Here is a 27540-nt window from a genome sequence, read left to right on the forward strand (position 1 = left end):
AACAGACTAAGAATAAAAAGACGGTCAACAAATCTAGAAATCAAAGATGAAAGAGAATGTTCAATAAAAGGTCATTTTGAAATAAGAAACATTTGAAGCATCCACATGAATATCCTTAAAACTAAAAGAAACTCCTTTTCTCTCTTTCCATGGCCAGTGGCCTTGCCCAATACCACCTCACACTTCAAGGCTTACACATACACATTCTAATGCACATACATACCCATGCCTACGAAGACATCCATGTAGAGGTACACATCGGCTTTTCCTCCCCAGAAGAGGGCACTACCAGATTTAAAAAGCAGTCTAATCGGCTTTATTTTCAGTAACAATTTTGTCTTATTACCCCATTTAACTAACTTGTTATATCCAACAAGAATACTGTTCTGGAGAAGTAAAAGCTAATCCATATTTCCACTTTTACTATTAAGGGACATATAATTGCCAATTAGAGTTTCTCAGGGAGCCAATGCATCAAAATAATAAAATATCTAAGCCTAAATTTAACAAAAGAAATCAAAAAGTTGTACACTGAAAAGTGCAAAATATTGCTTGAAAGAAATTAAAGACCCAAATAAATTGAAAGATATACCATGATTGTTGATTGAAAGACTTAATACTTTTCGGATGGCAAAATTCGCCAGCTGATCTACAGATTCAACTAAATCCCTATCAAATTCCAGAATTCCAGCTATCTTTCCTCCCCCAGAAATTGACAAGTAAATGCTAAAATTCAGATGAAAGTCTAAGGTACCAAAATTAGCCAAAGCATTTTTAAATAGAAGAAAGGTGTTAGATAATTCATACTTGCCTATTTTTTTTAACTTTTTAATGTTTTTTTTTTAATTTATTTTTGAGAGAGGCAGTGACAGAATGAGAGTGGTTAGGGGAAGAGAGAGAGGGAGACACAGAATCCGAAACAGGCTCCAAGCTCTGAGCTGTCAGCACAGAGCCCGATGCGGGGCTCAAACTCACGAGCTGTGAGATCATGACCCGAGCTGCAGTCCGACACTCAACCGACTGAGCCACCCAGGCATCCCAGTACTTGCCTGTTTCAAAACTTACTATGAAACTACAGAAATCAATACAGTGTTGTATTGGAAGAGAATACACATTGATCAGTGAAACAGAATCAAGAGTCCTCAAATAAAGCCACAACTTTATGGGGAATTGATTTTAGATAGGAGTGCCAAAACCATTGAATTGAGAAATAATAGTCTTTTTAACAAATGGTGCTGAGGAAACTGGATGTCCATGTGCGAAAGAATGAATTTGCATGACTGCCTCATACCACATATAAAAATTAACTCGACATTGATCAAAGACGTAAATGTAAGAGCTAAAAGTATAAAATTCTTGGAAGAAAACACAAGTGTAAATCTTCCTGACCATGGGATAGGTGACGATTTCTTAAATATGACACCAAAACACAGGCAACCAAGATTAATTGGACTTCTTCAAACTTAAAAAATATTTAAGCTTCAGGGCACCTGGGTAGCTCAGTCGGTTAAGCATCTGACTTCAGCTCAGGTCATGATCTCGTGGTTCATGGGTTCGAGCCCCACGTTGGGCTCTGTACTGACAGTTCAGAGCCTGGAACCTGCTTCAGATTCTGGGTCTCCCTCTATCTCTGCCCCTCCCCCACTTGTGCTGTCTCTCTCTCTCTCTCTCTCTCTCTCTCTCAAAAACAAATATACATCAAAAAATTGGGGCTTCAAAGAACACTCTCAAGAAAGCTTAAGTCACCCCCCAAATAAGATAAATATTTGCAAATCATATACCTTGCAAGGGACTTGCATCCAGAAAACCTTGAAAATTATATATTCTGGATACAAGTCCCTTATTTGGGTATTATTCATAATCGCCAAAAAATGGAAACAATTTGAATGTTCATCAATTGGTCAATTAACAAAATGTGGTGTATGCATACAATGAAACATTATTCGATCATAAAAAGGAATGGAGTTCTGATACATGCTGTAACATAGACGAACCTTGAAAAAAAATGCTATGTGAAAGAAGCTAAGCACAAAAAGGCACATAATACAAGATTCCATTTATATAAAAGTCCAGAAGAGGTACACCTCAGAGACAAAAAGTAGACTAACGGTTGCCATGGGCTGCAGAAAGGAGTGAATGCACAGTGACTTCTAATTGGTACAGGGTTTCTTTGGGGATGATGACAGTGTTCCAGAATCATATGGCATTATTGTTTGCACCAGTTAATAAACACTAAAAGCCATTGAATTTTACATTTTGAAATGGTGAATTTTACGGCACATGAATTACTATCTCAATTTTAAAAAAGATCTGGAAGCTGAACTTAAAAAGATTCAAATATTGTAGGTTGAATGTCAGGGGGAAAAGCATATTTTCAAGAGATACCCTCGTGAATAGAGGAACGTGTTGTATAATTTGCATTGTGTACCAACTTGTTTGATGAATTTGTGAACCTTCTAAAATTATAAAACATTTTATAAACTTCTCAGTAAATGCACTCTTTAAGTGGCCAAAGAAATTAACTGACTATGAGGTACATAATAATATAGATGAGTCTCAAATAATTACAGTGTTGGAAATAAGCCAGACACAAACAAAAACACACTATTTTATTCCATTTATATGAACAACTAGAAAATGCAAGCAAATCTATATTGACAGAAAGCAGATCGGTGGTTGCCTAGGGATGGGACAGGTGTGGGAAGGATTGGCAGGGAAGGATTAAAACGTGATAGAAACTTTTTGGGGTGATGGATATGTTCACTATCCTGATTGTGGTGATAGTCCTCTTTTATCATGCGTACATCAAAACTTTTTAAATGTGTGCAGTTGATTTGTATGTCAATTATACCTCAATAAATCTGTTTTTAATTGGGTTATAATTGACATAAAACATTATGTAAGCTTAAGATGTACAGTATATTGATTGGATAAATTTATATATCATAGCATGATTATCACCATTGTGCTCCTTAACACCTCTATCACATCACCTAATTACTATTTCTTTTTGTGGTGAACACAATTAAGATCCAGTGTCTTAGCCACTTTGAAGTTTATAATAGTAATAACAGGAAAGGGAATCCAAAAGTGTTCGATGAAGTGTCTAAGCCAATAATTTATCTGCTTGGAGACAGATGAGTGAACTTAAATGGCATTTTCTATTCTGCATTAATTTTTGCTACTGACCTGTCTGTAGTTTAGCCAAGTTTTACCCTCTTAAGAAGTGCTCTCTCAGTTGAAGGCAGGGACACATTATGAGGTCTTTAAATTGGAGGAAATGAGGCTTTAGCCCCTGGGATGAATTTTTAACCTTTGCATGCTCCACGGGGAGGGAAGAGACCTACAGTTTTGCCAGAAGAGCCAAGTTTGAAGGTCTGGAAGTTTGACCAGGTAAGTTCCAGGCGCCAAAGATGATTACATACACTGTAGCGGTCGTCCTGCAGCCTCCAGAGCTGCTGAGCTGGGTGTTGGCCCTGCCATCGTCGACCATAGTCTCACCATGGCTCTTCAGGACACCAGGACCACTGCATTGTAACTCCTCACATCCCAACACACAATTTATTGCTTGCATTCATTGACTCTCATTATGATGACTGATTGGTAGGGAAGACCAAAGGGGAAAGGTTTGGTCTGGAACATGCAGTAATGAACAGGAGACTCAACACGTCTCCAAAGGCAAGGGGGAAAAAAGCAAAACATGAACTATGGGGACCTCATCAAGATAAAATCTTCTGCCCTGCAAAGGAAACAATCAACAAAAGTAAAAGGCAACCGATGGAATGGGAGAAGATATTTGCAAATGACGTATCAGATAAAGGGTTAGTATCCAAAATCTATAAAAAACTCACCAAACTCAACACCCAAAAAACAAATAATCCAGTGGAGGAATGGGCAGAAGAGATGAATAGACACTTTTCCAAAGGAGACATCCAGAGGGCCAACAGACACGTGAAAAGATGCTCAACATCACTCATCATCAGCAAAATGGAAATCAAAACCACATTGAGATACCACCTCACATCAGTCAGAGTGGCTAAAATTAACAACTCAGGAAATAACAGATGTTGGCGAGGATGTGGAGGATTGGGAACCCTCTTGCACTGTTGGTGGGAATGCAAACTGGGGCAGCTGCTCTGGAAAACAGTGTGGAGGTTTCTCAAAAAATTAAAAATAGAATTACCCTACAACCCAGCAATAGCACTACTAGGAATTTATCTAAATGATACAGGAGTGCTGATGCATAGGGGCACTTGTACCCCAATGTTTATAGCAGTGCTTTCAACAACAGCCAAATTATGGAAAGAGCCTAAATGTCCAACAACTGGTGAATGGATAAAGAATATGTGGTTTATCAATTTGACAATAAATTTCATATCCAAAAAAGGCATAAATACAAAAAAAAAGAATATGTGGTTATATATACAATGGAATACTATTTGGCAATGAGAAAGAATGAAATCCTGCCATTTGCAGCAAAGTGGATGGAACTGGAGGGTATTATTCTAAGTGAAATAAGTCAGTCAGAGAAAGACAGATATCACAGGTTTTCACTCATATGTAGAACTTGAGAAACTTAACAGAAGACCATGGGGGAGGGGAAAGAGAAAAAGTAGTTTCAAACGGAGAGGGAGGCAAACCATACGAGACCCTTAAATACAGAGAACAAACTGAGGGTTGATGGGGGAGTAGGGGAGAGGGGAAAATGGGTGATGGGCACTGAGGAAGGCACTTGTTGGGATGAGCACTGGGTGTTGCATGTAAGCAATGAATCATGGGAATCTACCCCCGAAGCCAAGAGCACACTGTATACACTGTATGTTAGCTAACTTGACAATAAATTATATTAAAAAAAAAAGAGAGAGAGAGAATGGTAAGTCACCTGCTCCTTATCTAACCCCTTCTATTGGGTTTGAGCCGAGAGAGGGAAGACTGGTAACTAGCAGCTGACGGAACCGTTCACAAGTTCCTTGGTGAGATTCTGCACACAGGCAGAGCTTCCTTTGAGCCCTAAGTAACAAGGACACCTCATTGATGAGGAGGAGACAACTCATTCCCCCACATCTGTGTCAACTCCACCACTGCCTTAGCTGACTGAGGATAAGTGTCTAACAGCACCCAGGAAGAGACCCTTCAGACTGGGCATGGGTGTTTAGTGTGGGGCATTTTCATCAACAGCATTAGTGAACAACAGGAATATCTCCAAGAAAAATCACTGAGGTGCTTCTAAGTGGTGATGGCAGCTGTATTTTGATTCAAGTGTACATTTTGGGAAGCCTACTAACTGTTTACCAAAATAATGGAGACCCTTTGAGGGAGGACTTGGGACCCTGCTGTCAATAAGAGAAGGTCATAAACCACTGTGATTTGGACACTAAAAATTAAGATGATCTTATTCATTACTCAAAGCCTGGAGTATCCTAGCTGTACAGATTTTATCTCCCAGGGAGCCTGTACATTCTGATAGGGTAGGCTGTGCCTTACTCTTCCTTTCACTATGCCTAGAACAAAGAAGGTTTTCACATAATTTTTATTTAACCCTGCAGGTTAGGAAAGAAGGACAGAAGAATGGAAGGAAGGAAGACCCCTCAAAAACAGGCATCCCATCCATGATTAAGGAGAATAATGCAGATAGATAAATAGAATTGGGGGACACAAGGTCAGAGGGAGAGCTTATAGTTTTCCTAATGGCTCTTCTTTGAATTGCTTACATCAAAAATTCAGGCAGAACAACAAAAGATGAGAAAAGTGAGTGGAGCACTGGGTGGCTCCATCCGTTAAGCGTCTGGCTCTTGATTATGGCTCAGGTCATGATCTCATGATTTGTGAGATCGAGCCCCGTATCGGGCTCTACACTGACAGCATGGAGCCTGCTTGGGATTCTTTCTCTCCCTCTCTCTCTGCCTGTCCCCCTACTCACACACTCTCTCTCAAAATAAATAAACAAACATTTTTTTGAAAAAGAAAAATAAAACTGAGTTATAAACCATAAAATAAGGTTCCCTGAAGATGTTTGTAACCATTGCTTAGCTGAGGGGGAGGAAGAAAGAAGGAACCAGAATCAAATCATTTCCTGCCTCTAATATTTTCCCAGCAACCCTGGCTTCCACTTCCGTGTTTCTCAACGTGTGTAGCTAGACATCATACCTAGTCACTGCCTCTACTCAACAACAGAAAATGAAGGGATGATATGAGCCAATGAAAGAAAATAAAGGAACTAAAGATAAGAAGTAGAGAGGGGAGTGGTAAAAATGTTTCGGAAGGCCAGGGGACCAATCATGAAGGTGTTTATCACTCCACATACCTGCGCAATGCTGTCCCCGTAGTAACACATACTAGGCCAGGATGTGTTTACAGTAGAGAAAAAAAGATGTCTCATTCAAGTGATGTACAAGATTAGGTCCAGAGACAACAGGCTCCCCGGAAATGGTGACTTCACAGGAAGACCCGCCTCAGACGAGGGGCCTTTGAAGTCTAACTCCCTGGGCTAATACAGTGAGCATCCCTCCTGGGCCATGCCTGTGGGTCTTCTTCATGCCATCTCTGCCATGCACACCAGACTCCTCTGCTGGGTAGTTTTCTGGCTCCTGCGGGCAGGTGAGCTCTGGGCTAATGGATCAGCATCACTGGGCTTTGTCTGTGGCTCTCTGTGTCTCAAATAGGCCCTGGACCTTCATGTTGCCCAAAGATTTTCTGAAAGATTTTCTGATTTTTTTGACATCTAAATGAAAACAAATAATTGCATCATGGCACAAAAAGCAAAATTCATGTGAGTTTTCACTCGAACATGGGATACTTAAAAGATATTCGCACTCGCCTTGGGTTGCTGCATGGCCACGCACGCACTTCCTCCGCCATTATGACCCTGTCTCATGTAATCTCTTTTCCTCTGAGGTCCCATGAATGCTGGCGTCACCCAGAACCCAGAACACCTGGTCAGAGGGACAGGACAAGAAGCAACGCTGAGATGCAGCCCAGAGAAAGAACACAATTACGTTTACTGGTATCAGCAGCTCCCGGGAGAAGGTCTGAAATTCATGGTTTACCTCCAGAAGGAAAATATCATAGATGACTCCGGAATGCCGACAAAACGCTTTTCTGCTGAATTTCCCAAAGAGGGACCCAGTGTCTTAAAGATCCAGCTGGCAGAGTTGGGAGACTCTGCAGTGTACTTCTGTGCCAGCTCCTTACCCACATCAGTGCAGAGTCCCATCCTGTCAATGCAGGAACACCCTCCAGGCCCCGCCCCAGAAACAGCCACGGGCTGGGGAAGGGAAGGGCACGTGTAGTTGGATTAATGAACATATTCGCTAGAAAGCATTTTGCAGGGCGAGCATGGAAATAGGGGATGGTGGTGGAAGTATCACGAGACATCCCAGCCCATGCTCAGGAACTAAGACTGTCACCAGAAAAAGGTAAAGATTTTTAAAACCGGACATGATTTTTCAGGTTAGATATTTAGGGAGCAAAAGTTCTCTTTTCTTCACTTTATACTCTATTTCAAGTTCTCTGTTGCAAGCTTTAAATAGAGAATTTCATTTAATCATCTAAGACAATCAGACAAAGGAAATATTTTTGTCTTTTGCAACATGAGCGAAAAGCAAATGCGGTTTCACGAGTTCATTTTTCTTCCGCAAGCTCAAAAGAGAGAGGAAAGATACAAACCCAGGCTGTCTGGCTCAGGGTGCAGTGAGCCAATCGGAGAGAGACTCTGGCCCGCACCCTTGGCCCTGCCCGCCCACTCAGGCAGGCTGAACACAGTTTGGGGAGGGAGGTCCCAGGGGGTGCAAATGCTTCAGGTCCCCTGTCTGTCTCCTCATCTGCAAAGTTAGAGACCCCGTCCAGAATACCTGTGGGATCCTTTCCAATTAACCATTCCAGCCTTCTGACAACTTCTGCATTTTAAGCCAGGGGGATCCCCAGAGCTAAGTTTCTACCATCATTTGTCTTCCAACAGGTGCTTAGCACTCCAGGGAGCCCCCTCTCCCATCATGGGTCACCAGGTGATCTGCTGTGTGGCTCTTTGTCTCCTCGGAGCAGGTGAGTCCTGGGGTCAGGGAGCAAATTCCTGTCCCAAAGGTGCTAAGCTCCAGATCTAAGTCCTTCTACCCATGACAGCAGCATCAGGCACCCTCCTGGGCTGTGTTTCTAGAGCCTCTCTTTCTTCTGTAGGCACAGCAGATGGTAGAATCACTCAGACCCCAAAATACCTGATCAGAGAGGAAGGACAAGGCGTGACTCTGGAATGTGAACAGGATTTTGATCACGACTCCATGTACTGGTACCGACAGGACCCAGGGCAAGGGCTGAGACTGCTTTACCGCTCACAAGTAGTAACTGATGTTCAGAAAGGAGACATACCTGAAGGCTACAGTGTCTCTCGAGGCAAGAAGCCATTCTTTCCTCTCACTGTGACATCGACGAGAAAGAACCAGACAGCTCTGTGTCTCTGTGCCAGCAGTAGAGACGCAGTGAAGTACAGCCACCTCCTCTCTATGCAGAAGTGCGTCTCAAGCCCTGCTTCCCCACCAGGTGGCAGGGTCTTTCTGTGTTCAGTGCCCTCACCTCCCTGCTTTCTTCCACTTTCACCAGACGCTCAAAGCAGCTGCTGCCATCAACGTGCTTCGCGGAATGACAAGACACCTCAGTGATCCACTAAGTTAGTTTTTAAAATTACGTCTATATCTTTTTGTATCTGTATCAGAGAGGGACAGAACAGAGAGAGGGAGAGAAAGGAGGAGGAGGAGGACGGGGGTGGGGAGGCGGAAAGAAAATAGACAAAAGAAAAAAGATGTTAATTTTACATCCTGGCTCTTCTTACCAAATACTAGAAAACGCGAATGAACAGAAAATTGTCCCTCCCTTCAGAATAATAAAAGCCAAGGAGGGAGAAAGAGGAATAGAAGACAAACACTGTGGTCAAGTTTCATATAATGTGTGTTTTAATCAGAGATGTCAGTGGTCTATGGGAAGTAACATGGCCGATTTTGTCTGGTGACACCAGGAAGGGCTTCAAAGAGAATGCAAAACCATGAAATGAAACTTCAACGACGAGTAGACTTTCATGAGGTAGACAAGCACCAACAGTGACAGGCTTAGGGAACTGGCAGGAGGGAGTGATGAGCTAAAGTCAGGAATGAAGATGGTCACCTCCACCCCCAGAAGATGGCAACAGGAGATGATTTGGAGGAACGAGTGGAGCGAGGGTGTTAAGAGAGTTGAGTTTCTATTTCCAGTGGGCCTTCTTTGGATGCCTGCATAGAAATACCTAGTAAGCCCATGTAAATGTACACCTGGCACTTGAGAGAGACAGTTGGACTTGAGAGAAATATTTGCATGATTAATCATCAGACAGGAGGTCAGTATTAGTTTACAAATGCTCTTTATGTTGTCTGTATGGTTTCTCCCTCTGTGGTCTGACACCAATCTATCAGATTAAAAGGCTAATGGTGTTAGTTCTTAGGACTTCATTTGTTTACAAATATTTATTTGATCACATAATTCTGCTTGCAGAAATGAATGACAGTTTATATTGTTCAGACTGTCCCATCCACTGCATGTAACTAAAAATGCTGGATGAAATACATTCTTAATTATTCTTGGAAGCAGTTAAGAACCTTAGTCTGTTCTCCTGAAAGGCCCTGTATTTCCCAGGACAAGCAATTTCTGGGAAGATGTGGGGAGTCCCTGACCATTACGTATAAGCCTGGGCTTCGTGCATTTTATTTGGTTTCCTTTCTGAACTGTTAACCTTGGATTTCTTCTCTCATGTAGTCTGTGGAAGCTTGCCTCACACAGAAGCCAAAATACTGAGGAAACAGAAATGGGAAAGAGACACTAACCTACGAATAGGATTTACAACCCTGAAATATGGTGTGATGAACACTAGCCCTCATTGCAACTAATGCCCTTGGACCATAGTAAAGAAACCATCTGAAACGGGATGGATCTAAGATGCTTTACTTTGTCCAGACCATGTTCATTGATACCTTCCGATCAATAATTTCCTGAGCAGGCTGATACAGTCATGGACCAGTAGGAGACACAGTCCCTAGAGTTTGCTCCTCCATGGGTACAAACCATATTCCAGAGGTGATAGAATGGGGTGAGGTTATCTGTCCAATGAAAGAAAGGAAATTAAAGGGAGGACAGTAGGAGACAGTCTCGCTTTTCTTTATTATCTTGGATACAACTTGAAAGGATACAGATTTCCTCCTGTCAGTTGACAAATTTAGAAAACAAAGACTTAACAAGATTTTAAAACATCCACTCTAAAACTATTGAACCATTTACCTTTTCAGAGTGATCTTGATACTAAAAAGAACTGCTTAGCTGTGAAGTTTCATAATAATTCCTATTACATTATTATTTCCTCCATTCCCATGACCAAAGTGTAAGAGTTATTATATGAAATGGAAGTCAAAAAGTCAAAATATCACTAGGTCTTTCCTTAGCAAGTTTTGAGGAGCCATTACGTCTATTAATGAGGAAGGGCAATTTATAGAAAAGTATAATCAAAGAGCTGTAGTGTTTCTTGGGTACAGTAAACATAATTTCTGAATTTAAAAATATACTGGAAGCAATCAAAAGTAAATTAGACTAGCCAGAAAACCAATTTTCTAATTGTATGCACACTCAGGGAATATTCCAGGATTCTGAGGAAGTAGAAAAGGATATGGGAGAAAAATAACATCACAACAGCTTTATTCATGATGACTTCAAATGGAAAAACACCCCAACATCTATCAGTAATGCAATAGATAAATAGTGCGACATTTATATACTAGAATAAAATATAGCAAAAGAATCAAATATTATTTGCCAAATCATGGCTGAATCTCATTGACCTAACGTCGAACAAAGAGTGCATAGCGTATGAAGTTAAGGTAGTGGCTGCATGTGGAGGCATTTTTAATTTTCTTAGAGGGAAGCATGAGAGAGGTTTCTGGGGTTCCAAAAATGTCCTATATCTTGATCTGGCTGGTAGTTATCTAAGTGCATTCATTCTGAAATTCAAGAAGCTGTACACTTAAGATTTGTGCAATCTACTATATGGATTATATGTCTCCCTTTAAAAGCTTAGAAAAACAACCACTGCCACCACCCCAAAATGTACTGACTTAAAACACGTATATAGTCTCTCTCATGGTTCTGTGGGTTGAATGGGCTCTTCTAGGCAGTGCCCACTTGGGGGTTCTCATGTAATGACGGACAGATAGTCACTGGGGCTGGAGATACTTGAAGGCTCAGCCTGGCTGGACATCCCAGGTGGCTTCCTGATGCCCATGTCTGATACCTCACCTGGGATGGCTGGAGCAGCTGTAGACCACCCAGCATGTCTCTTTTCTCCACAGAGCCCTTCAATGTGGTTAGGTAGGTTTCGTCACCGCACGGTGGCCTCGGCGTAGCTAAAACTATTACATACTGGCTGGTTTCCCCAAGAGTGAGCATTCAAGAGACCCAGGTGGAATCTATAAAGCCACATATGAAAATCATACAGTGTCCCTTCCCCCACATTCAAGTCAGCCCAGATCTTTATAGGAATGGGAATGCTGGGAAGGATGGTTCTTCTGGGTGCCATCTTTGAGAAGTAGCTACCAGAATGTAATAAATTGGTACTACTAATCCTGTTCCTCACTGCTTTTAGACCAATGATGACTTCAGAGTATAATGACAGCTACTTCATTTGCAAATATTTTTCTTGAGGTCAACTCTAATCAAGAGCTATAACACAAAGAAAGTTCCGGGAAATGCATTTCTTCCATAGTTCAGTTGACGAGGAGTATGAAACACCATAGATATATACCTGATGGCTGCTGGTCCTCAAGAAGAGTAGAAAGAGTTTCTTCTGATCCAGGGGCCTCCAGACACTTCATCCCTTATACATCATAATGTTGTGCAGACGTAATACATTACAAGGCACATTCACCTACTCTTTGCAGAAAAAGTACAGTTATGGTGAGAAGCGGCCTTATCGTAATGCGGTCTGCCCCCACCATGAAAAAAATACAGCCACAAGAGCATATCAGATGCCCTTTAATACATACATCAGTATTTTGCACATAGTAATCTTTAGTACACAATATTATATTCACTATGATAAAAATCTATGTCACTACGCTACAAACATAATTTGTTGGATCAAGTCCTAATCCCACCTTCCTTAGTTACTCACTCCAGATATACATAACTAAATATTCATGAAGCAAAACTGGGAGGTTGTTATAAGAATAAAAGTATAATGTTTGGGAGAAAAATCTTCAGTTTCTTTGAAATTGCTATACATTTCTAAGCACGAGCCATTTAAACAAATATTCCAGCATGTTCAAAGCAGAAATAATTCCCTAAATCTCCTACAACCTATTTCCACTGGCCAATACTTAGCCTATGACCTGTATCATGGGGAAATAGCTGTAAACAAATTATCCTCGTAGCCTCCACAGTGATTTACACAGAGATGTGCAAACTACCATAAATAGCTATGTTTAGTATTAAGACCATCCATATGACGGCGACCGGCATGAGATAGTCATGAAATAAATACTTCATTTAGAAGATGAGAAATTGTCTTTATCATCAGTATGAAGAAACATTGAACTTATAGCCTAGAATTTCTGATGCTCACTCATGATTTTTTATCACCACGATTGTTAGTGACTAACAATCATCAGTTGTCTGACTTACTTTGAGGATATGTTACAGAAGTAAAGAAGAGGCGATAATTCCTTTTAATGCACAAACATACAGCTTTTTTCATGAGTAAAGCTAAGAAACTTCTTTAAGTCAATTCAATGATCTGGGTCTTAGCGCATGTTCTATAAAGTTAGGAGTAGAATTAGAACATCTGAGGCCCCTTTCAGCTCTTTGATGGATCCTGCATCACTGGAAAAAAACATCACCACAAGAGGGCAGATTGGAGCATCTTCAAGAATATGTAAGCAGTGGCCCATCCTTCTAGGGGTGGAGAAAGGGAGAATGAGATACAGTGAGAGGTGTGATATGAGGCCAGTATCTGAAGATGCTCATGCTTCTGCTGCTCCTGGGGCCCAGTATGAGCCTTACAATCTGAGTAGTTGGGGCAAGTGTGTGTGTGTGTGTGTGTGTGTGTGTGTGTGTAATGGCATGAGTGGAGCAGTAGGCAGAGGTTGTGGATTATTTTATGTGGATCAAAATGAGGGGGGACATTCTTGCTCTCTGGAGGTATGAAGGGTAAGGTAAGAAGTCACCAGGCAGGGGAGGTGGGGGATTATGGTCCTAGGGGGTCTAATAGGAAGATTTCACAGAACAGCAGGAATCTCTGGGTGCCGTGAGTTTTCCGCCTGTGGTACAGGCCTCCTTCACCTCTTTGACCTCTGTGTCAGCAGGTTCTGGGCTTGGTGCTCTCGTCTCTCAGAATCCAAGGACAGCTGTCCGTAAGAGTGGAACCTCTGTGATGATCGAGTGCCATTCGGTGGACCTTCAAGCCACAACTGTGTTTTGGTATCGTCAGTTCCCGGAACAGGGTCTCACGCTGATGGCAACTTCTAATGTGGCCTCCAAAGCTGCATATGAACAAGGTTTCTCTGAGACCGAGTTTTCCATTAGCCATCCAAATACAACATTTTCATCTCTGACGGTGATGAGTGCGAAACCTGCAGACAGCAGCCTCTACTTCTGCAGTGCTAGTAACACAGCGCTGGGCAGAGACCAGAGACCCAGACAAGAACCCTGTCAACAGTCGCCCTCTTCCCCACCTCACCGAACTCCTGGAGCCTTGTGGAAGGAATTGCGGAGAGAAAAAAACCACAGCTTTTCTGACTGAGACATCTGTGAGCTTGTGTGTGTGTGTGTGTGTGTGAGAAAGAGAGAGAGAGAGAGAGAATATCTGAGTATGGAGTTGTTTCATAACTAGCAAGATGGAAACAGAGCTGAGCCTATAAACTGGCCGAGCTACATAGAAATGTCCCTGGGCTAAAAGCTGTAAAACCTAGGTATTTTTCCTGACTGTCCAACACACACACACACACACACACACACACACACACATGCACACTCCACAGAGGCACAACACTGCCCAGCAATGGAGACATCACTGGGAGAACTTCACAGGCTTCTAGGAAGTCAGGGTTCCTTAAGTCTCCAATATCCTTGGATGCGCCCATTCTGAGCGTCCATTTCCTATCTTATACATGAGAGACTTTCCAGGTTATGAGTCTACTGGCTCTGTAATTCAACGTCCCACAAACATAATTTCCAGAAGTAGTTTACAGGAGTCTCAACCCAGTGGCTACAGCACATGCCCTACCTCAGGCGTGGCAGTGAGCAGTTGATAGGCTCCTGCCTATCACAACCTCCTACCACTGTGGTCGCTCCTCCATTCTGGAATATGGAAAGCAGTCTGACTACTTCTGACTGACCAATGTCCATTTAAAACTTTCTCTAAATATCCGAGTGTCATCTGTAATCTACTCTCTGGTGCCATTTAAAAAAATCAACTAAGGGGGTACCCGGGTAGCTCAGTCGGTTAAGCATCCAACTTCAGCTTGGGTCATGATCTCACAGTTTGTGAGTTCGATCCCTGTGTCAGACTCTGTGCTGACTCTCAGAGCCTGGAGCCTGCTTCAGATTCTGTGTCTCCCTCTCTCTCTGTCCCTCCCCTGCTCATGCTCTGTCTCTCTCAAAAATAAATAAACATTAAAAACATTTTTAATCAGTTAAGATTCTTTTATTTTTTATAAGAAAAATGGACTATGGCTAATTTACTCCAGGTGACTCTTGATCAGTTACTCCCTTGAGAATTTGAAGCCCCTGATTTTATAGATTTAATGATTATCCTCCTTTTAAGAAAAGGTATAAGAGGGCCGCCTGGGTGACGCAGTCGGTTAAGCGTCCGACTTCGGCTCAGGTCACGATCTCGCGGTCCGTGAGTTCGAGCCCCGCGTCAGGCTCTGGGCTGATGGCTCGGAGCCTGGAGCCTGTTTCCGATTCTGTGTCTCCCTCTCTCTCTGCCCCTCCCCCGTTCATGCTCTGTCTCTCTCTGTCCCAAAAATAAATTTAAAAAATGTTGAAAAAAAAAAAGAAAAGGTATAAGAAAAAAAACATTAAATATTGTTCCTAATATCAAGATCCATGAGTCCTTTTAGCCGGACACATTGTTTTCTCCTTATAAGAATATAGGGCAAAAAGAAAATGTTTTACAAGATCCTTTGAAAGATCCCAGTCTAAATTATTTTTGAGGAACATATTTGTAGTCATTCTGAAAGCATAGAGTCATAAAATAAACCACTTCAAATAACTAACGAAATTAAGATTAGATGCTTTGGTTGTCATTTTTCCTTGCTCCAAAAATGTTCATAAAAACAATCAAAATAACATCCACCTTCGAAGCTGTTACTTGATTGTAAGTAAAACCTCTAGATTCACTATCCCCAAAGGGGTGCAGGTAGAGAGGGCTCAGACTTTTGAAATTAATCCTCTTACGAGCAGAGGGCTGAAACCAGGATGGACAACAAGTGAGTGTCTTGGGTAGAAATCGAAAAGCCAGTAGAAAATCTCTTAGACAGTTTTAAGATTCTTGTAAAAAACTTCCAATTCACTGTTTGCCTCTTACAAGCAGAGGGCTGAAAACAGGATAGACAACAAGTGAGTGTCTTGGGTAGAAACTGAAAAGCCAGTAGAAAATCTCTTAGACAGTTTTAAGATTCTTGTAAAAAACTTCCAATTCACTGTTTGAAAGGAAAGCAAGCGTTTTATTCTGATATAGTCCCACTTGTCTATTTTTTGCTTTTGTTGTCAGTGCCTTTAGGGTGATAAAAAAATCATTGCCAAGACCATAGTCAACAAGTTTTCCTGTGTTTTCTTCTAGAAGTTTTAGAGTTCCAGATCTTATGTTTAAGTCTTTGATCTATTTTATTTTATTTTTAATTTTTTTAATGTTTATTTATTTTTGAGACAGAGAGAGACAGAGCATGAATGGGGGAGGGTCAGAGAGAGGGAGACACAGAATCCGAAACAGGCTCCAGGCTCTGAGCGGTCAGCACAGAGCCTGACGCGGGGCTCGAACTCACGGACCGCGAGATCATGACTTGAGCCAAAGTCGGATGCTCAACCAACAAAGCCACCCAGGCGCCCCAGTCTTTGATCGATTTTAAATTGATTTTTTTGTGCATTGTACAAGATAGGGGTCCATTTTCGTTCATTTGTATGTGGATATCCACTTTTGCCAACACCATTTGTTGAAGAGACTGTCCTTTCCCACTATGGCACCCTTGTCGAAGGTCAAGGTAGGTTTATTTCTGGGCTTTCTATTCTGTTTCACTGGTCTATATGTCTGTCTTTATGTCAGTATAATACCCTTTTAATTATTATAGCTTTGTATGGTATTGGAGAAAATGTTTGCAAACCACATATCTGATAAAATGTTAGTATCTAAAAATGTATAAGAAACTCCTACAACTCAATAGCAAATTGAAAAATAATAAATAATAACAATTTTAAAATTGCCGAAGGACTTGAATAAGCATTCCTCAAGACATGTAAAGGGACAGCAGTTAGATCAAAAGGTGCTCATGAAAGACCATTCATCATCAGGGGAATGCAAGTCAAAACCAAAATGAGATATCACTTCCCATGGCTATTATTAAAGGAACGAAGATAAGTACTGGTGAGGATGTGGAGAAACTGGAACCCTCATACACTATATGATGGGGCTGCTATGGAAAACAATATGGAGGTTCCACCAAAAATTTAAAGAAAATTTTTTAGTTAGAAAAGAAACTTAGGGGCGCCTGGGTGGCGCAGTCGGTTAAGTGTCCGACTTCAGCCAGGTCACGATCTCGCGGTCCGTGGGTTCGAGCCCCGCGTCAGGCTCTGGGCGATGGCTCAGAGCCTGGAGCCTGTTTCCGATTCTGTGTCTCCCTCTCTCTCTGCCCCTCCCCCGTTCATGCTCTGTCTCTCTCTGTCCCAAAAATAAAATAAACATTGAAAAAAATTTTTTTAAAAAGAAAAGAAACTTAAACACTACCACCCAACAAATTCCTTTTCTGAGTATTTAGCTTAAAGAACTGAAATCAGGATCTTGAAGAGATATCTGCACCCCCATTATTCACAACAGCCAAAATATGGAAGCAACGCAAATGACCATCAATAGGCAAATGGATAAAGAAATGTGGTATATACATATCATAGAATATTACTGAACCTTAAAAAAGAAGGCAATCTTGCCATTTGCAACAACATGGATGTTGTTGGAGAACAAAGCCAGGTGAAATGAGCCAGTCACAGAGAGATGGGTAAAGCATTGCTCCACTTACATGAAGTATCCAAAGTAGTTAAACTCCCAGGAGCAGAAAGTAGAATGGTGATTGCCAAGGTCTATGGGAAGAAGGAAATGGGGATTTGTTGGATTGATATAAAATTCAGTTATGCAAGATGGAGACTTGCTCGAGATCTGCTATTCACACAGTTGTACAACGTAGTGCCTATCCTTACCAATGTTGTGTTGTGCACTTCAAACTTTGTTAAGAAGGTAAGTCCCATGTTAACTGTTCTTGCCACCAAAACACACACATACACACACACACACACACACACACACACAAAACAAAGGGATAAAGGGAAACTTTTGGAGCTAACACATACATCTGTTACTTTCATTGTGGTGCTGGATTCGTGGGTATATGCCTATCTCCAAACTCATTAAACTCTATACATTTTATATGTGCAGCTCTCTGTGCATCAATGATGTCTCAATAAAGCTGTTCAAAAATAAAAGGAAAGTAAATCCGATACAGGAGGAAGGGGCCCCTTTTCTAACCCACTAACTTAACTTATTAAAGGGAATTGGTTGCTTGCCTGGATGCCCTGATGAGCTCAGAGGATGAGAAAAGAGACAACTGACTGCAGTTTAATGAGAACAGAAACCCTAGCCCCGTGTTCCTAAGCAACAGGAGCTCATACATCTTCTTTCTGAAAGAGGCATAAAAAGCCTCAGCAACCACTACCTCCTGTCTAGGTTAAAGTTTCAAAGTCATGGGAAAAAAATATGTGTTGCGATCTGGTGTCTCTGCCCTTGTATAAGTCAGGCACGGGCAGGGTATTGTGTGGACCCAGGTGCCTCTGCCTATGACACAGGGAGACCTAACAGAGCCACAGAGCAGATTCTAGAGGACGTTGTCTTTAAGACGACATCCTAAAGATGAGCCGGAGTTAATTAAGTGGAACTGGGGATAATGAACCGACAGGCATGCCTGGAAGAGTCGGTGCAACATTTTTCAGCTAGGAAAGCAATTGGTGTGATTAATGAAAGGTGCAGTTAGTAGGGAGGCATGAGCAAAGAGGAAGGAAGAGGGTGAGTACAAGATGAGACAGGAGAGAGCTAAAACTTTGGGATATTTAGCAAAACTGGAAGAATGAAAGCATACGATCCTTGATGATGGAATGTACAAAGAGAAGAGAATCTAGGACAGAAACTGAAGGAGGACTCGCACTTAAATGGCGGCTAGAAAACGCTGAGAAGGCAAATTATACCAATAAAGCATCAAACAATATTAGATTAATAACTGAGTAAATGTGTAGCAATTACTAGTAACAATTCTGTGAGGTGTGGAGGCAGGCTACCACACCAAGGGCTGCTTGGGTCCTAGTCCCCCTCTAATACTGGAGGTGCTTGGCTGCTCCTTCACAACGTGGAAACAGCAACCCCCACTCACCTCCTAGCAGGTGAAGGCAGGGAGGGATCAGAGGTCGGCTGATGAATTTGCCCCTTTGACCACTAGGGGGTGATGTGGCTCTTCTTGTAAAATAACCTCCGCTGCGTAAGGAGCAAGCATAGATCTTCCTCCATCTAAGAAGCTGTCGATACTTTTGGTACCTCAGGTGAGGTACTTTCGGTGCTGGTTGGAAGAATATCCTGGTGATTTTCAGGATATTAGAAGCAGAAAATTTAAAAATCTGAAATAAGTGGAGGTACGTACCATGAAAATAAATAAGTAAACCCAAAAGGAATAGTGTTCCAGTTTCCGCAGTATCATCATCAATGCAGCACTAATTAAAATCACAAGATTGCCCTACCAATACTCTGGTTTCTCTTCAGATCATATAACTCTCTTGCTTTTTACAAAAGATTGCCCCACCAATCACCCAATTATTTTATAACTTAATATAATGGGAAAGGCATGAATAAATAGACAAATTGAAAATAACAGGAAGACTTGGGGCACCTGGGTGGCTCAGTCAGTTAAGCGTTGGACTTCAGCTGAGGTCATGATCTCATGGCTTGTGGGTTCAAGCCCCATGTCAGGCTCTGTGCCAACAGTTCAGAGCCTGGAGCCTGCTTTGGATTCTGTGTCTCTGTCTCTCTCTGCCCCTCCCCCACTCGTGCTCTCTCTCTCAAAATTAACATTTAAAAAAAAGAAAATAATATGAAGATTAAATGCCTATAAAGCACTTAATATATGACAGCCATCATTGTGGGAATATAAGGGAATGATGGAAGAGACAGTAAGTTATTCTAGAATAAGTGGTTATCCATAGAAGGGAAGATGAATTGAAACCCTTCTTTACAACATAAGCAAAAATAAGTTCTAGATGAATTAAACACTTAAATGAAAAATTCTAAATGCTCATTGTTTTGGTACATAAAATGGGAGTGTATCTTTATGAACTTAGGTTATGGGAGCAATTTTAATAAAAAATTAAAAAATGTATGCCCCCCCCAAAAAAAGAATGATAGACTCTACCAAATGAAGAAATTCAACCAAAAAAAATCACAAAGAGAATGAAAACACAAGCCACAGATTGAGATATTAATGACATATACAACTGACAAAGGTTTGGTTCCCAGAATATACAAAGAACTGTTACAAATAAATAATAGCTAGTCAACCACAAAGAAATATGAGCAAAGAGCCATTTACAGAAAACACTCATGGTCTAGAAATATGAAAAATATACTCAACTTCCTTAGCAATCAGAAAGATGCCAAATGGAAGTGTAGCGGGATCCATTTTAACCTGACAACATTAAAAGGATATTAGCTACTCTTTAAGTCTTGGATGTGGAGAACTTGAAAACACTCACGAACTGTTGATGGGACCATTTATGTGGCTTGACTAATGTGGAAAGCATCTTGCCACATTATGTAAGTGACATGGACACTTTAAAGCTCAGTCTTCAATTCCCAGGTGTAGAGGAAATCCTGCACCGAGATATGTAGGAAAATGTACGAAAATGCAGCACTGTTTGTAGTAGCATTAAACCATAGAACAAACGCTTATTCAAGAATGGATAATGAATTTTAGCAAATGAGTGGAGTAGAGTAGAATGCTACATATTAGTGAAAACGGATTATCTAAAATCATATGCATCAACATAGATTAATATCACAGACTTAATGTTGAAGGAAAAAAGAACATGTCACAGAGAAAATATGAACAAAATGATCCCCCTGAGATAAATTTCAAAGACATACAACATTAAATAATCTGTAACGTATAGATGTTTACTTAAGTACTACAAATATAACAAAAGGCCAGAGAATAAAAATATAAACTAAAGGGCAATGGAGACCTGGACATGGTGAGAAAAACAATGACAACTGGAAGAATATAAATTCTTAATCGTAACCCATTTCCTTTTTTTTTTTTTTTTGATTATTTTTTTAATTTTTTTTTTAATTTTTTTTTTTATGAAATTTATTGACAAATTGGTTTCCATACAACACCCAGTGCTCATCCCAAAAGGTGCCCTCCTCAATACCCATCACCCACCCTCTCCTCCCTCCCACCCCCCATCAACCCTCAGTTTGTTCTCAGTTTTTAACAGTCTCTTATGCTTTCGTAACCCATTTCCTAAGCTGATTGCCTCAGGCGAGAGTAGTCATTCTATTGTTTCCCTAGATGCATCACGCGTTTGTCATAAATATTGTTTTGTATAGTTCAACATTTTTTCATATAAAGTAACTGCTCAGCGATTGTGTAAGTGTGGCAAAACTATGATTGATATACACGACGCTATGTGATTCATTGCCTGAGATGAAAGGGAGAAGGCAAATTGACAAGTTAAAAAGCAAAGAAGTGAATAATGTGTAAGTGACTTTATAAAAAGTAGCAAAAGAACAGAGTCTGGGAAAAAGAAAATGAAAGCAGGTTGAAACTCACCCTAGTGGTTTTCAGCAGCTCTCCCTGCCCTCCCACATCCTGTGAAATATTTTGGACTCGTACACACAGTGGCTGTGAAGGCAACGGCAAGCGATCGCGTCACAGGGAGGTTCTGATGGGGACGGGGAAGCCTTAAAGCAAAGGCTGTGTGCCATTGCTTTTCCCCTGACCCCACCATGTGCTTCAGACTTCTCTGCTGTGTGGCCCTTTTTTTCTGGGGAGCAGGTAAGCTTCTTGGATTCCGTTTCTGGACTTTCTCCCGTGGCTGTCGTATCAGTCTGCCTCCTGGGCTTTTTCTCCAGTTTCTGTCTCTTTCCTCCACAGGCTCCATGGACACCCAGGTCACCCAGAGTCCTAGATACCTGGTCAGAGGGAAGAAACAGTCAGCAAAGATGAGTTGTATCCCTATAAAAGGACACAGTTATGTTTATTGGTATCGACGAAAGCTGGAAGAGTTCAAGTTTTTGGTTTACTTACAGAATGAAGATATTCTTGATAAGATAGAGAAGTTTGAAGATCAGTTTTCGGCTCAATGCCCCAAAAACTCACCCTGCAGCCTGGAAATCAACTCCACTGAGCCAGGGGATTCAGCCCTGTATTTCTGTGCGAGCAGCGAATCCACAGTGCTGAATGTCAGCTTTTCTTAGAACACAAACACATCATGGACCCAGCCCAGGAAATATGTGGTATATTAGGTAGGTAGGAACTAACAGAAACCCAGTGTGGAGGAGCATAAACCAGAAGGTAAAAACAGTAGACAGCAACTCTAGGTGAGCAGAAAGGGATGTTTAAAACAGCTGATGGGGACAGAAACCCAAGGAGAGAGAAGGAAAGTGTAAAAAAGGGGCTCAGGTTCCCCACTTTGCAGGATATCTGGCAAAGAAAAGAAGGAAAGACCCAAGATACCTTTTTTTCCCCATGAATCTGGTGGAGTTTTAACAGTCTCTATGAAAATAATGTAATTCTGTGCTTTTACCTGGCAAAGGATAATGGGTAGGTCACCCATCTTTCATGCGAACCCTGACCACCTGGGCCAACACATTTCTTTGAACCAGACCCAGAGACTTGTTAGGGTTCATAACTCCTCACAGCTGCCCCTTCCCTAGAAACTTGGTAGGAAACTCAGTAACCCCCTCCTTCCAGAATACTACAATTATGCAACTTTTAAAAGCAACTTTCTTGGGGCATAACATACACACCATAAAATGTATCCATTTTAAGTATGGATTTCAAAACTTTCTGACCAATTTTGACACCCATGTGACCAGCACGACATTCAAGATACAGAACATTTCCTACTCCCCAAAACATTCCCCCAAACTCTTTCATTGAGGCCTTTGCTAATTTCTGTCAGCACCACTATGAATTTTTTTTATCAGACACGCCTTGCACGTATTTTGTTGAATTTTTCCTATTCATTTTAAAGAAATGTACTGTGAATGTGCTTTTTAATATTCATAAGAACTTTATTCAAATATTTTCCACCAAGATTTCACATTAGCCCAATTCAGTTTAGTCTTTGCATTTTCAGCTGATGCCTCGCCGTAAGTACATTACGTAAAAGACAGACCTTCTCGAGAAGACGGTCGATCACCAGCAGGTGTATGTGAGCTCACAATGTCAACCTCACCTCCTCTGTGAACCACTTAAGTATCAGTCTGCTCTGCTGTCAGGTAAAACATACTAGTTCAAACATACTGGTAAAAGTTGCGAAACTTCTGCAGAGTGCCCTCTAAGATGAGGTTTGGTGGTGGAAATAAGCCGGGAGTTAAGAATAATAGAAGGGTGTGTTCTACCTGCAGCACGTGACTTGGAGTGGAGCTGGGGCGCCGCAGCCCTGCTGGTCCCGCCGGGAACCCTCTTCTTGTTCCCCTCAGGGGCCATTTTGTCAGGTCCTTGGTCCTGCAGCACAGGGTCACCTTTCTCCTCTCCTTCCTACCCAATCAGTTCAGTGTTCCTGGCTTTCAGTATCCAGATCAGCAATCTCTTCCTTTTGATTGGATTGTTTAGACCCCTTACTTTTAATAGAATTAATATATTTGAGTGAAAATGCCACATCTTGCTATTGTTTCCTATGTGTTCCATTTACCCTATTTCTTCTTTCCCCTTCTAGGTAACCATTTTTATTTTTCTCCTGGCTTATTCTTTCACTGTTTGTTTTGAAAATATATAAACATCCCAAGGCAAATGGGTGCAGCCACTCTGGAAAACAGTAGGGAGGTTCCCCAAAAAACTAAAAATAGAACTACCCTACGACCCAGAAATTGCAATACTAGGCATTTATCCAAGGGATACAGGTGTGCTGTTTCAAAGGGACACATTCACTCCCATGTTTATAGCAGCACTATCAACAATAGCCAAAGTACGGAAAGAGCCCAAATGTCCATCGATGGATGAATGGATAAAGAATATGTGGTAGATAGATAGATAGATAGATGATAGATACAACACACAATGGAATATTACTCAGTGATCAAAAAAGAATGAAATCTTGTAACAATGCGTATGGAACTAGAATCTATTATGCTAAGTGAAATAAGTCAGTTGGAGAAAGACAAATACATGATTTCACTCATATGTGGAATTTAAGAAATAAAACAGATGAATGTAGGGGAAGGGAAGGAAAAATAAGATAAAAACAGAGAGAGAGACAAACTCTAAAAGACTCTTAAATACAGAGAACAAACTGAGGGTTGTTGGAGGGGAAGTAGGTGGACAGATGGGCTAAATGGGCATGGGCATTAAGGAGGGCACTTGTCGGGATGAGCACTGGGTGTTATATGTAAGTGATGAATTACTCAGTTCTACTCCTGAAACCATTATTACACTATATGTTAACTTAGATTTAAATAAAAAATAAATTTAAAATTTTTTTTAATTAAAAAAAATTATAAGAATAAAGAAAAAAATTTTAAATAAGAAAATATATAAACATCCCAGATGGTGAAGTACCTCACCAAAGGCATGGAATGGGAACAGGTCATGGAATCTTTTGCAATATGGGAAAAGACGTTTAATAATACGACTTTTCATTATTTACTCCTTTGAGCTGCCTCTGAAACCTGACACAGCTTAGCAATGAATGTGACAAGGATCTTCAGTGCACCAGAATGGTCTAAATTTGGTCAACAAGAAGACTATATATATACACACACACACACATGCACACACATATATTACCATTCATTGGGATCTGACGTGTCTCAGAATTAGTTATGTTTGCTATTGTAAGAGGTTATATTAAAGTTTATACTGTGTAGATTTTTTGCTATTCCATTTTGGAGATATTATTTCCAGTTGCAGAGTTCCTTTGCATAAAGCCTCACTCTTCCATGCAAGAAACTATATCTCTATCACACTGTGTCACTGTCACTCTCTATTCCGGTAAGTTCCATCAAGAATCACATATACGTCGTGATAAAGAAGATGAGGAAGAGGAGGAGGAGGAAGGGGAGGTGGAAGGTAGCTGATATTGAATATGGTACATAGAAAGCTAGATTATAGAAATTGTATCACATTCTCAGGACTAGAATACAACTACACTAAGTACCCATGATGGTCAAATTTAGGTCTGCAAATCAGTCTAAAGTGCTTTACATTTTTTCTTCTTTTTTTAAAAAAAAAAATCAGGACATTTTTGACAAATCTGAGCTTGTGGGCCAACTATTTCTGGGAATATATGAGCTTCCTAATGCTTCCTTCCACATATTGCAATGCGAATCATATCCTCTTTCAAAGCAATCATCCTGGGGCACCTGGATGGCTCAGTGGGTTAAGCATCTGACTTCAGCTCAGGTTATGATCTTGCTGTTCACAAGTTTGAGCCCCACATCGGGCTCTGTGCTAACAGCTCAGAGCCTGGAGCCTGCTTCGGATTCTGTGTCTCCCTCTCTCTGTGGCCCTCTCCTGCTCATGCTCGCTCTCTCTCTCAAAAATAAATTAAAAAATTTAAAAAAGCAGCAATCCTAATCTGTGACCCATGGACCTCCAAAGTGTGCATAGATGGAATTCAGGGAATCCATGAATTTGAATGGGATAAATGTTATCTTTATCTTCACTAACCTCTAACTAAACTATAGACCTTAGTTCATGATAGATACAACTAATAAACATAGCACTATTCACAGTACCTGGACAAAGGCAATAATAGAAATCAAAGATATTTTGCATATATTACAGTTGGTATGAAAGTCATAGATATTTTTATACCTCACTACATAAAATAAATATCATTTACTCTTATTACTACTTTGAATAAGGGTAGTTTTCAATTCACCAGAATATATTTTTTAATAACTTTTAAAGATGTCATATTAACATATCATAAATTTATTTTAAAATATTTTGATAACTACATTTCAGAATAACTGGCTTCCTTCATAATACAATATATTCTATTTCGTGGGTTTAATACATTATGGTCCTTAGGATTCACCGGATGTCCAAAGGGGTCCATGTATGAATAAGGTTAAGAGTCCCTGCATGAGGAATGAGATCCTCAGCTTTGCAGATGTGATTGAGAACTTGAAGCCTAGACCTGGTCATTGGAGGCAATTCTTTCTCCGAGTTCTACACTCACTGCTGCACTTTCTGATGGTCCTAATTCTATATCATTATACCACTGCCTTTCCCCTTCTCTCTCTCTCTCTCTCTCTCTCTCTCTCTCACACACACACACACACACACACACACGGACAAACACACAGGCCCCTTTCTTCTAGGAGCAGGCAGCAACCATTTCTAAGCTTCATCATAAAAGTGTCTTTTTAAAATTTTTTTAAAGTTTATTTATTTATTTTGAGAGAGAGGGCACACATAAGGGGAGAAGGGGCAGAGAGAATGAGCAACAGAATCCAAAGCAGGCACCGAGGCATCAATGTTGAGCCACATGTGGGACTCAGACTCACAAACTGTGAGATCATTAACCTTAGCTGAGATCAAGAGTTGGGCGCTTAGTTGACTGAGCCACCCATGCACCCTAAAGTGTCTTTTTTTAAAGTTTAAGTTTAAGTTTAAGTTTAAAGTTTGAGTTTATTTATTTCTATGGAAATAACTTTTTTTAAAGTTTAAGTTTAAAGTTTAAGTTTATTTATTTCTATGGAGAGAGAGAGAGCGAGTGCATGAGTAGGGGAGGGGCAGAGAGAGAGAGAGAGAGAGAGAGAGAATCCCAAGCAAGCCCCACACTGTCAGCGCAGAGTCTGGTGAGGGCCTCGAACCCAGAACAGCGAGATCATGAGGCAAAACCAAGAGTTGGACGCTTAACTGACTGAGCCACCCAGGTGCCCATGAAATTGTCTTTTATTACAGATGACCTCAGACATAAAAATAAAGAAACCATTAATCTACCAAAATAATAGCATTTAAGAAATAATTAACCTGCAATTATTTATTTTCATTTATCTAAAACTCTCAAAAAGAAACTATGCTATGCAATGAATTTACATTAATTGCATACATTTCAACTCAATACTGGAAACTGATATTTTAGTTAGCTAGCACAATTCTGTGTCAGTAAATGTCTGATTTTCTCTGACATAGTACTAATTCCACAAATCCCATGGATTACAACACCAGGTACAGAGAATAATAATAGCAAACGCAAATATGGTGCTTATTCTGTATGAAGAACTATCCTAAATTCCTTATTTATATAAAGTTCACAACAACTTTTGAAGTAGGTACTCATGATACCCATCTTACCAATAAGAAAATAAAATTACAGGGAAGCACGAGACTTGTCCACCTTTAGGTAACTACTAAATGCCCGGACCGGGACGCAAGCCCAGGCCCTAGTCCGGGCCCCAGGGGAGGGTGGGCTTAGGACCCTTTGCTATGGCCAAAATCACTCGAGGAGTCTGTGCTCCATCTACCGTATCAATTATAAGAAATACAGAGGATGGGCAGAATTGGCTCTATCTTATAAGCACGAACAATTCGAACATGTTCTTGTATCTGCAACAGTATTGACAGGAACAGGGCAGTTGATAGACAAGCAATAGACTCTGAAAATTGCAGGCATTTCTTTTCCAAGCTCTTGTCACAGTGAGCACAGAGGCACGGGGTGTATCGGGTGTGACTGACCGGGAAACGGGGAACCTGGTCCTCTCACCACTCAGGACCTTGTCCCTTTAGAAGGGATATAAAGAGCTGCGTAGGCAGAAGACGCAAGCGACTTGATCTCTGAGCCTTACTGTACCCATCTGCAAAATGAGCTTTGACAGTCATTCATCTTCTAGCGGTGATAACTTCTGCATACTAAGTCAGGGGGAGCCCTACGTTCTAGTCCCCTCCCTTGGGCTCTCTCAGTCCGTGTCTAGACCTTCACAAAGACTCTACCCCTGTCATGGGCAGCTGCGCCCTCTGCTACGTGGCCCTGTTTCTCCTGGGAAGAGGTGAGCCCAAC

General features: G+C 41.0%; 2 long non-coding RNA genes and 2 gene segments (V, D, J or C); 2 read left to right on the forward strand and 2 right to left on the reverse strand.

Annotated features, from left to right (window-relative positions):
* The window catches only part of LOC125160503 (T cell receptor beta constant 2-like), a 181990-nt gene that overhangs the window by 70683 nt on the left and 83767 nt on the right, over positions 1–27540 (forward strand).
* LOC125160515 (uncharacterized) lies at positions 2328–8692 on the reverse strand. Its single transcript, XR_007150270.1, has 3 exons — positions 8362–8692; positions 6305–6932; positions 2328–3739 (listed from the first exon to the last, which is right to left on the reverse strand). It is a non-coding gene; the product is annotated as an uncharacterized LOC125160515 (long non-coding RNA).
* LOC125160509 (T cell receptor beta variable 18-like) lies at positions 6480–7340 on the forward strand. The segment is given in 2 exon segments: positions 6480–6597; positions 6895–7340. Coding segments are annotated over 2 exon segments (477 nt in total).
* Positions 13378–21755, reverse strand: LOC125160514 (uncharacterized). The gene is made up of 4 exons (XR_007150269.1): positions 21615–21755; positions 21138–21499; positions 18690–20176; positions 13378–13541 (listed from the first exon to the last, which is right to left on the reverse strand). It is a non-coding gene; the product is annotated as an uncharacterized LOC125160514 (long non-coding RNA).

This window comes from Prionailurus viverrinus, chromosome A2, assembly GCF_022837055.1.
Source record: "Prionailurus viverrinus isolate Anna chromosome A2, UM_Priviv_1.0, whole genome shotgun sequence".
NCBI classification, from domain to species: Eukaryota; Metazoa; Chordata; class Mammalia; order Carnivora; family Felidae; genus Prionailurus; species Prionailurus viverrinus.